A 10,532-nucleotide genomic window follows, 5' to 3' on the forward strand; every position below is an offset into this window, starting at 1 on the left:
CAGGGGGAGTGGGAGGGAGAGGCTCCCTCATGCGGGTATCTACGTGTCTCTTGCGGATGTGGGTGACTCCTCGTACCACCGCTGAAATGCGCGGCCCGCACTGAATCACGGGCTCAGTTAGGTTGGGAAAGACCACTGAGATCACCGAGGCCAGCCCGTGACGGAACAGCAGCGTAGCAATTACAGCCCGGCACTGAGTGCCACGTCCGGTCTTTCCTTAAACGCTTCCAGGGACGGTGACTCCTCCACCACGCTGGGCAGCCCATTCCAGTCTCTAATCGCGCGTTTTGTCCCACCTAAACTTCCCCTGGTGCAGCTTAAGACTATTTCTTCTTGTCCTATCGCAGCTTGCTTTAGAAATTACATCGACTCTCCGCTGACCACACCCTTCTTTCAGGTGGTCGTAAAGAGTGATAAGGTCCCCATGAGTCTCCTTTTCTCCCGGCTGAGCACCCCCAGCTCCCTCAGCTGTTCCTCTTCATTCTGGTGCTCCGTTTCCTTTCTGTGGAGCCGCTCCAGCAGATCCAATATCCTTCCTGAGTGGAACGTCCCAGAGCTGCACACATGGGGCTGTATCTTCATTCTTGTGCTCCAGACTCTGCACCAGCTCCGTTTCCTTTCTGTAGAGCCGCTCCAGCAGATCCAATGTCCTTCCTGAGTGGAAGGTCCCAGAGCTGCACACATGGGGCTGTATTGAGGCCACCGAGTTCAGCTGCCTGTTGGGTGACAAAAAACCTCACAAGTCAATTAATTAAATATACCATGAAGGGGATGGGTCAAGGTGTGTTAGGTAGATCTGTGATCCCCCATCTTTCAAGGCTTGAGCATGCAGGGAAGTTAACCCGTGTGTTAATTGAAGAAGTTCAGATCCTGTGGTTCTTGCTTGCACACTCAAACCTCACCTGAGTTCTCCCTTTATGGTTCACAGTTACAACACGCTCAGTTTAGTTCGCTGCAAGCTGTGAATCCCTTCCTGCTGGCACTCCAAGCACTGCCCTCCTGGCCTGGCTGCTTTGCTACTTGCCCCCTCTCATTTTCAAAGTACCCTGTGTGGCTACTGACTATATCAGTTTGGATCACTGATCAGAAAAGTAATTACCAAAAAGTTTCCCCTTCAACTTTTCCTTCCTGACTTCTCCAAGTTTTAACAGGGAAATCCAGACTTTTGCACAGGCCAGGTTAAATGCAATATAAAATTATGCCATGATATAAAACAAACTTCTAGGTTATACTACTTGTAAGGAAACCAAATCTGACCTAAAACAATTTAATGGAGCCTACTATAACAAGACCAATTCAAGTAAACGGCAAAACTTTCCCAGGTGGACAAGTCCTCATGGAAATAATTAACAATGTTAGTATTTAAATTATCAGCGTTATCTGATTAAACCCTCGCTAGGAGAATAGGGAAGTTCTCATGTCACTTTGTTCTGTGCTCCCTGCAGACTTGTCTCTACATTGCATTTGATCTCATTTTTCAGGTTTCTTCACAACCATAGAGCTAGAGCTTTATTCTTTATGTATTCCTACAAACTCACAGGCAAATTCTGCTTTAATATGGGAAACAGGCCATCCGTAGGTGATGGTGCTGATAATTTAATGTGTAGTTCATCAGTCCAGCTCTGACTGCCTGACATGGGGGTGATGAGTGAATGCAACAACTACCAATGGTAAAAACCCATGAGGATTTCAGTGGGGGGGTCAGGAGTTCACCAATTGCTTCTTGGTATTGATCTTCCTTTCCTGAAGCTGGTTTGCAGTACAAAAGGGTTTCCTGGCAAGGGAAGGAGTTTCCTGGACCCTTTAAAGGCTGTGTGGGGCAAGACTCAGCCAGGCTCAGCTGCAGCCTGTTACAATTCACAGCTCTCCTGTCAAAATTCTCTGTATCCCTTTTGTTTGATGCTGGCAAATTGTTAAAAATAAACAGTGTTCACAATGGGCAGCTTTGTGGAATTCACATATGTAGATTTTATGGATATTTTATACTTTATATTTTTGCTCATTTTAATAGCAAATGTTTTTGACTGATAGTCCAAACAGAAACCAATTTACCATTTTCTTAACAGACCAGTCCAATGTTAAAGAAGAATAACAGGACACTTAACTATTATTTTGTTAATATACAAACACTTTAGCCACTTTGCACAGCTCTGGTACAAAAAAGTGGCCATTCCCAGGTATCCAAACTTCAGCAGGTGTGAAACAGGGACCTAAATGGTAATGACAGAGACAGGTGTGGTGACCCCTTCTCACCTTCACTCAGAACTTTCTATGAACTTTCAAATTCCAGGAACTATCTGGATTCTGTATAAAAAGCCCCAACTTTTTCTCTGTACTTCCTATGCCATGATATCAATGCAAATGTGCTCATGTCTTTTCAGTAAGTTAACATACAGCTTCTGGAACCCACGAATTAAAATTATTGTATGTGAATTAATCATCATCAGTTTTAAAAATACTTTTGGAAGTTCTGCATAAATAACATATTTGCCTGTGCATCTTCCCAGCAAATCCTGTTGCAGTCAGAAATGCAACAGATTGTCTTGCAAGGTGATGATATAAAAGACAGAGAGAGAACTCAAGATCCAATAATCCTGGTTCTGCATTCACTGCATTACTGGAGCAGGTTGCTTTGCATTTCCTGCCTCAGATTTCTTCTTTTAAACTTTTCAGTAAAAATTGTTGAGTCCTAACTTCTCTACATTAATGTATTTCCACAGTAATAGTCATTATCAGTTTTATCTGTAACTTATTTCTGTAGCAGACATAATAATTTTTAAATCTTTTTTATACTTAAATCATTATTTATTTTTGCACTCTGGTTAAAAATCAGTCAGAAATCCAGTACAGCAGCCTTCCAAGTTTAATTCCATGAAACACCTGGAATTAATATGAAGGTGTTTAGAACAGTATTGTTGGTATGGTTCCTAATTCCATAGACAAAATATAGTTTTTACTTACTTTTGAACCACACTTACCTCTTTGTGTGCTTGCTTTCTAGTCTGGCAAAACCAGACTGAATTTTCACAGCATGGCAGGCTGGGCCAGATGGGTGATCCAGTCTGGGTTTGGCTCATAACCTCCTTGTGCTGAAGCTCTCAGTGACACCTGACATCTTCCATCCAAAGTTAAACCTGTCTGGGTGAAGTCCTCCAAACCTCGCACTTAAGAGTTCATGGGTTATTTCAGCAACATCCTATGATGCAGCATGTTCTGTCACACCTGACAGGAAATTCTGGATTTAAAGTGTGCAAATGAGGGGTGCAAAAGCAAATTTGCTCTCTTGTAGGTGTCACTGGCCTGATCTAGGACCTGTTGGCAGTGACAGCAATCACAGTAGGAGGCAGTACCTCTTGAAAGAGAGACACAGGTGAAAGGTCCTTTTCCTTTGAGCCAATCCCTGGAAGGGCAGAGGCAGATTAGGAAATTGTAAAGACTTAAATAAATGTCTTATAAGGAAGGAGGGCAGTAGGAGGATTACAACAAAGTATATGAAAAACACTGGTGATAAACCTTGAACAGAAACATTTCTGAGTGTGTTACAGCCCCATGACTAACTGTAGTTTCAGAGCTGTGGCCAGCGTTCACGTGTATCCAATTTTGGTTTCACTGCAATTTTTTTTTCTGTTTTGTCCTGCATTCTTGGTACATATTTATCCCCTTGTTGCAGCTTATCTGCCTTGTAGTCTGCAATCCACTTGATGCATCTTATTTCAACTGTAATTTCTTCAGAGCAACGTGACCCTGAAGCAGCTGTGAGGATGGAGAACCGGAGAGCTTGTGGGCTGAGAAATGGCCTGAGCAAGCAACGTGTCAAGTGTGGCGTCCCTAGAAAGCTGGTCAACCACCAAAGACCAAAATCTCAACAGAACACATACCTTGTTGTGGTGTAAAATATATACAGTTTTATCAGCTCCAACTGGGCTGTACTTTGGGTTCTGAACAGAGAGCAGCACTCAGAAGCCTGGGTAGTGCTCTGGACCCCAGGGTTTGCAATATATTTTAGGAATCTTGTGAAAAGAAATCAAGAAACACCAAGGAAATCCAAGTGTTAAATGTTTCACAGTGTTTTATTTCTAGAGGGGTGGGTTTCAGTCTGGATGCTGGTATCTTACTAAGCTTTGCTTCATTTCACCAGGATTCCATCTGGTGTCAGGGATGGCATGTGAATCAGGGTGAAGCTGACAAATGTAAGGCAGTCCTTCCTTTCAAGAAAGACTCAATGTAGTGGCTAATGTGTAAGATCCCCCATTCTTAGGTAAAGGGAGTGGTACCCCATAATAAACACATCAGAATAAATAAAGGTTAGGAGTGTTTCCCAAGACTTCCTGACAAGGAGCCAATGTGCAGCACTTGGCCTTGCCCAAGTGCTGAGCTTTGGGAAGAGCTTGCTTTCTCTGGACACAGGCCAGGCTGTAAAAGAGCAGAAGGACATGTGGTGGCTCTAGGCAAACCTCAGGGCATCACAAGGAGCTCCTGTGGCTCAGATTCCTGTGACCTGTACCTGTGAGCAAAGCACAGTGCTCTGTGGAGCCCTACTGAACACTGTGCACAGGTAGCAAATGTCAGCAGTCATGTACAAACTTCCAGATACGAGCTCATGTTCCTAAGAACTCCTCGTGCCAGAAGGCTATAATCCCGTTAAAAGCCTCTGGGAACTGCTGCAATGCAAATAATAGTAGCAATAATTAGCTCTGCTTTAATTGATACTGTGTATTCCTCAAATGTCAGTGAAAATTTGCTTTGCTAAGCCAACAACTTCTCCCCTGGAACTCTGCTGTCTTTACCAGAATTACACGAGGGGTGAGTTTGGATCATTGTAGGTTCCTGGCATAAATTATCAGCTGTTGATTCCTTGCCCTTTAAAACTTGGCAAGCATACAAGAAGAGTTTGCCAGACATGCAAGAACTAGGTCTATGCATTTATGGGTAAATCCTCTGGGACTATGCACAGAAAGGAGTACAATTTGCTAGAAGTAGCCAGCTGTGAAATCCAGGAACTCTTGCACACAGCTCAAGCAACTTAGAGCACATTTAGCCTGGCGTCAATACCAGCGGTTGCTGGAAGCAGTTTTTGCACCCTCAGCTTTATGAAAGCAGAATGTGATAGCAATAAACCCTGTAAATGTGTGGAGATGCTAAATTTACAGAATAATCCTAATGGGGGTGATTTGGAGTAGCATAATCTAGAGTAGGTTTGTGGTTTATCCCAGTGGCTAGGAGTTGTCTCTGCTTGACGTTGAGAGTGCAGGTCTGAGCACATCATTGGCATAAATTAGTAAAGATAACACACTCCAAAGCTCTCAGCAATCTTCAGCATGAACCATGTCCTCATCTGGACCTTTTGTCTTACTAAGCACCTGAGAATTTTAATGCCCCATCCTTCGTGGACACACGTCTTGCCTTTTGGCCCTGGTACAGCTCCATGATGAGAAGTCCTTGGGGCTTCTTCTAAGGGGAGGATAAATATTCTCTGCTCTGGTTGTGTAAAGGTCAGAGCTAAGCTCATTGTGTAACCTCCTTTGCTCAGTTACATTAGATGGGCTGAATGGTGCCTCTTAGCTGTGGGAGACCTCTCTTGGTCAAAGTGAAGGGAAATAAATCCAAGCCACAGAGTCTCTATTTTTATAGAACTGAGCAAGGTTAGTGCCATAGCAGATTTTCCAACATTTTCCACATTTACCAGGGCAAGACTCCTGGCTTGGACAGCTTCAGTGTATTATAGAACCAAGTCATTTCTTTGTTTGCTTAGCCTAATGGGTAATGGGTTTTGGCTATAATGGGGTCCTCCAAAGACTCAGAGACGCAATGCACCTGATTTTATGGGTTTTCCATATGTACAAAAGCGTTGTTGCCAAACAGACTCAGGAACAGATCAGTCTAGCACATTACTAATAAGCCAATTAGTGAAATGAAGCATTGCAAGTATTAGACTGCTTTGTGCAAATATGTTTGTGTGGAAAATAGAATCATTTGAACTGGGTTTACATTCAGGAAGAGCTTGCCAGTATGATACGTGCTGATAGTTGCTATAGCTGTTATTGATCAGTTTCTCTTTTCATCCTGATATGTGTGGATTCAAATGTAATGAGTGACGTGAGCCTTAATGAACACAAGGATGCTCAGGATTTAGACCTTATCATGTTTTTTTTTTTTCAGTAGCTACATTTGGTCCACAGGTTTTGCAACACCTTCTAACATTAACTTTGGTTATACTATTTTTCCAATACAGTCATTAGCAGAACCAGTCCAAAATCCACAATTTTTTTACATTTAGCTGAATTCCTTACAAGGAAGAATGATAGAATTAGGGCTTATGTATCAAATTAGTTTGATTTGGGAACTTTAATTTATCTAGTTGATCCAACAGATTTATTTATCACAGCCTGTCCACGTTAAGCTGGGTACCCTTTTTGTAATGAATTCCTGGCAGCCCAGGAGCAGGTTATGGAACATGACCCATTACAGTGGGCTGAGGTACAGGGAACCCATAGAGATGCATTATCCAATGCACAGGCTGAAGTGCTATCTTGTATAACAAATTATTGACTTCATTGTACATAGTACTAGGATTTAATTAAGCGATAAGACCCATCATAGTGGCCCTTTATCTAGCAGATAAGGATTTACCAAGCTTACCCAAGAGGTCTTTATCTGAAAGATAAGAAAAAGGTACATAAGGTGCCTTCTGCTTTTAAATCTTTAATTGAAAAGACCTTATTTTTTTAGGTTCTAGGTTGTTTTTTCTTCATGACTTAGTATTAAAGATTCAGATGGATTTTTGTGAGGGAGGTTGTAGTAGAGAGGAATGTTACCAGTCACCTTCCCTGTGTGAAATTAATAGGATTTATGTCATTTTTATTCACTAGGTACCAGCTCTCAGATGAAGTAGAAATTCAGCATCTGATTTCCAGGAGATTTTCCAGTGACTTCATGATCCCATGGTCATAAAAGAGATTCATTCATTGACAATTTCAGAGAGTTGTAATTGTGATTATGTTGTGAAGTTTAGAAAAAATTGTGATTTCACAATAGACAAAAATGGAAGAAAAATAATTTTAAAACAGTTCTTTTAATGACTGTGTTGTCAGCTAAGCTAAATGATGCCTAGTCCTTTACCTATGTGATGTAAATATATGTAAGCAGAAAACATATAAAGAAATTAAAGCTAATGCAAAGAACTGGCACTTAGAATGAAATTAACACACTGGAAAACACAAAATAATACTACTGCTAATGCTCAGTAGAGAAAAGCGCAGAGTAAATTCCAGAGAGAGAGGAGCATATGTTTTTTATGAGAAAGGCACACATAAGGGCCACTGCATGGTTGAAAACAGGACAGGATCTTTGGATTTAGCTGATTTAATCCCTAATGTTACAGACACTTTTTAAATAGAATCTTTTCATAAAGGCTCAAGCTCTTTTTGGGAGTAGCTGGGCTGTTGCCTCCCTCCCCTTGGAGGAAGGCTGTTGTGCAACATCCGTACACTCATAATTACCTGGCACCTTCCAGTTTACAGTATGACTGTATCCCTGGCCAGTCCATACTTGTTTTGTCTTCCCTGCTGATCCTATGTTTTAGCATGGTGACATTTCTTCCTTCCCAGTGTTCTTCATTCCCATCCCCATGTAAGCCCAGACATCAGTCAGCCTTTACCATAGTCCATGGACAGAGCCCTCCTTGGGCCATTCTGTCCTTGCTGGTCCAGAAGTGACAACCACCAATTGACTCTGTGCCCCTTCTGGGACCAGGGACGTATCAGACCCACTGTTTGTTCCACCTCAAGTTGCTTTGGGTATGCTCTGTGAAATTCTCCTGAATTTCCAGGCATCCAAGAACCTAAGCTGCCACATACTGGAAATCCAGTAGGTTACTGCCCAAAGCAGTTGTCTACCACATAAATTGATAGCGTTGGCAGCTCTGCTTGTGAAAGACCCCCTGTTCCCCAGATTGTTAATCATCCTGCTCTGCACCTGTTCCAGCTTGAATTCTTCATGCTTGAACAAGGGCAGTAAAGCAGAGTCTGAAGGGATCAGATTGTATTAGAAGAGCTTGGAGCAATTCAAGCCAGGACCGAGTAGCAATTATAATGAGAGATACCCTCCAGGTTACACGAGAGGCAAATTGCCTCAGCGGTGAGCAGGAGTTTGTAGTGCTGCTTTGAGGCTGTTTGTTCAGGAACCAGGGGATTTCACTGCCATTGTTGACAATATGACACCTTTTAGGGGCAATTGATTCCCGTTCTTAAAAACTATCTGGCACAGAAGCAATAAGTGAGTGGAAAGGTGTGAATTAAAATATGTACATGGCTAAATATAATCACTCAGGTATTTGCTTAGATCTGAAATTCCAGCTGCAAAGCTGGTATTATTCTCTGTTACTCCAACTACCCTCCAGTAATTGCCCCATGAGCAATTCTGCTGTGTCTTTTTACTTATTTATTTGCAACTTTGAAAACTGATTGAGCTTTCTGCCTCTGAGAAAGCTATAAGTAGGGTCCCTTCATTTTAATGTACCCCACATGGAGTTCCTTCACATTGGTGTAACCTTTCATGCCTGCAAGTCTTTGAAACAGGTTTTTGCTGCCTCATACTCCAGAGAAGCCAATGAAGCTGCATCCACTGGCTTCAGCAGAATAACTTTCTCACCACACACTTCTCTTCATGTTTATTTCATTCAGAAAAAGATTTTGTCTGAGTGTTGCTTGCAAGCACTTCTGCTGTCCTCTTCTTCCCTGACAATGTGGGAACAAATTCAACACCCCTTCTCTTACATGTATTTAAAAATGAAAATTATTTTGCTTAGTACGTTTGAATGGTATCTTATAAAAAGGGATATTTCTTCCTTGAAATCACACTCCAGCGGGAGCTGCCCCAATCAGCAATGTGTGCTCTCTCTCCCTGTAGTTGTTCCATTAAAGTAGTGTGAAAGCTACAACTGTGTGTCCACTGTCATTCTGTGTTAGAAGTCAGGGGTAAGGTAATGATATGCAAGGTTGATCCATCTGTAATACTTTCCTTGGAAGTACAGTTCTGCTGTTTCTGCTGTCAGCCTGTATTTAGAGTGCAGAGAGTGCTGCATGACTTGAAAGCAGCAGTAGGCAATTCCCAGTTTAAGCCTTAGATATTTACATATTTATGCTCACTTCAGCAGAGTAAATATGCTATGAATAAATCCTATTATGTTTGAAACTGTACTTACAGTATAATAAAACCACAGTACTGTGGTGCAATCTCAGGTTTTATTTTGGTTTCAATATGGGCATAAATTTTGTAAATTATATATTGTTAACATTACAGTCATCATCCAACAGTAATTAGAATACCTTGTCTAATGTGAGAAAATAAGGAAGAAAAAGTCCTTTAATCTTTAAACAAGAATTGAAGGAAAAGCATTGCCTGCAGGTAAAATAGTTCTGATAGAAATGGCCAGTCCACCAGGGGTGAGTCTATAGCTGTCACCTTTGTTATTACTGGTTTTTAAGTTGTGTCCATCTGAATGGGCCATCTAATGCAAGAGATTTTTTTCAAAGGGCATTGCCAGGTATTGCTGATACAATGCCATGATGTTGCATGTGTCACAACCATATGCTGGTGCTGAGTTCTGGGGAAAAAGATCATTTGGTACCTACCAAAATTTCTCAGAGTTTATGTTCCGGAAAAGGTGTCTGGCTGCTGCTTGTGTTTGTGGGATCCCTGCAGCAGTTATTGCAGTGTTATGCTAAGCTGAGGGATCCCTATCAGGAGAGAGGCAGTCTTTTCTTGTAACAAACACCCCAGCCAGAACACCTCCTTTGTGTTCTGAATCTTGCCACCAGCCTTTTCCATGACCTTCCTCAAGACATGACACCTTCCTCTGCTTTTATTTCCTTCCCATCCTCCATGTGTATTTTGTGTAATCTTCATAATATTACCATCCAAAGGAATTTTAAATGCTTTCATTATTTCAAAGCACTGATTTGTGTGCATGTGTGTGTGTATGTGTGTGCACAAATCTTTAGCACCAACATCTCATCTGGAAGACTCCTGAAGAAACCAACAAGCTGGTCACTTTAGGAAGCTCTATGGTGGGCTCCACATGGTTGCTTTCCTTTGACAGTTTGACCCCAAATCCACTGAAGCAGAAGAGTTTCACGTTAGCGCAGACAATCCCCTAATGTTTGCCAAGAGCCTTTTGGTAAATTCAAAGATCAAGTCTTGCTCTATCTGCTAGATGGTATATGAAGACTACTCACCTTAATTGGAATAGTCACAGGATTCTCCATGGAGTATTTGACAGCATCCATCTAGGCTAAAGCTTTCACATTCAGAGGTGACCTATATTGCGGAGGGAGCTTCCAGGCTCAGAAGCAGACTCAGAGAAGCTGAAAGTGTAACACTTTTGTGTATGTCCTCCTAGTGCAGGGCATGAGAAGTCTCTTACAGAGAACCTGAATGAAGGAGGAGTTGAAGGAGTAAGGAGAATTGGAAAATAAAAAAGGTGAGGAACTATAAAACCTGTAAAAAGAAGAAAATGTATCTCCAGCTAAGCA

At 41.9% G+C, this 10,532-nt stretch overlaps 1 protein-coding gene across 1 annotated transcript in view; it reads right to left on the reverse strand.

Moving 5' to 3' along the window:
• Window positions 1–10,286, reverse strand: part of RBM33 (RNA binding motif protein 33) — a 112,458-nt gene extending 102,172 nt beyond the window's left edge. Inside the window, exons 1-2 of the mRNA XM_031061729.1 lie at window positions 10,236–10,286; window positions 10,009–10,153 (exon numbers count right to left, since the gene is read on the reverse strand). Coding sequence (XP_030917589.1) covers window positions 10,009–10,153; window positions 10,236–10,286 — 196 coding nt within the window. The remainder of the gene's footprint in view (window positions 1–10,008; window positions 10,154–10,235) is intronic.
• Between the last annotated feature and the right edge of the window lie 246 nt (window positions 10,287–10,532).

The sequence above is a fragment of the Geospiza fortis genome, unplaced genomic scaffold (assembly GCF_000277835.1).
Source record: "Geospiza fortis unplaced genomic scaffold, GeoFor_1.0 scaffold282, whole genome shotgun sequence".
Lineage (NCBI taxonomy): Eukaryota > Metazoa > Chordata > Aves > Passeriformes > Thraupidae > Geospiza > Geospiza fortis.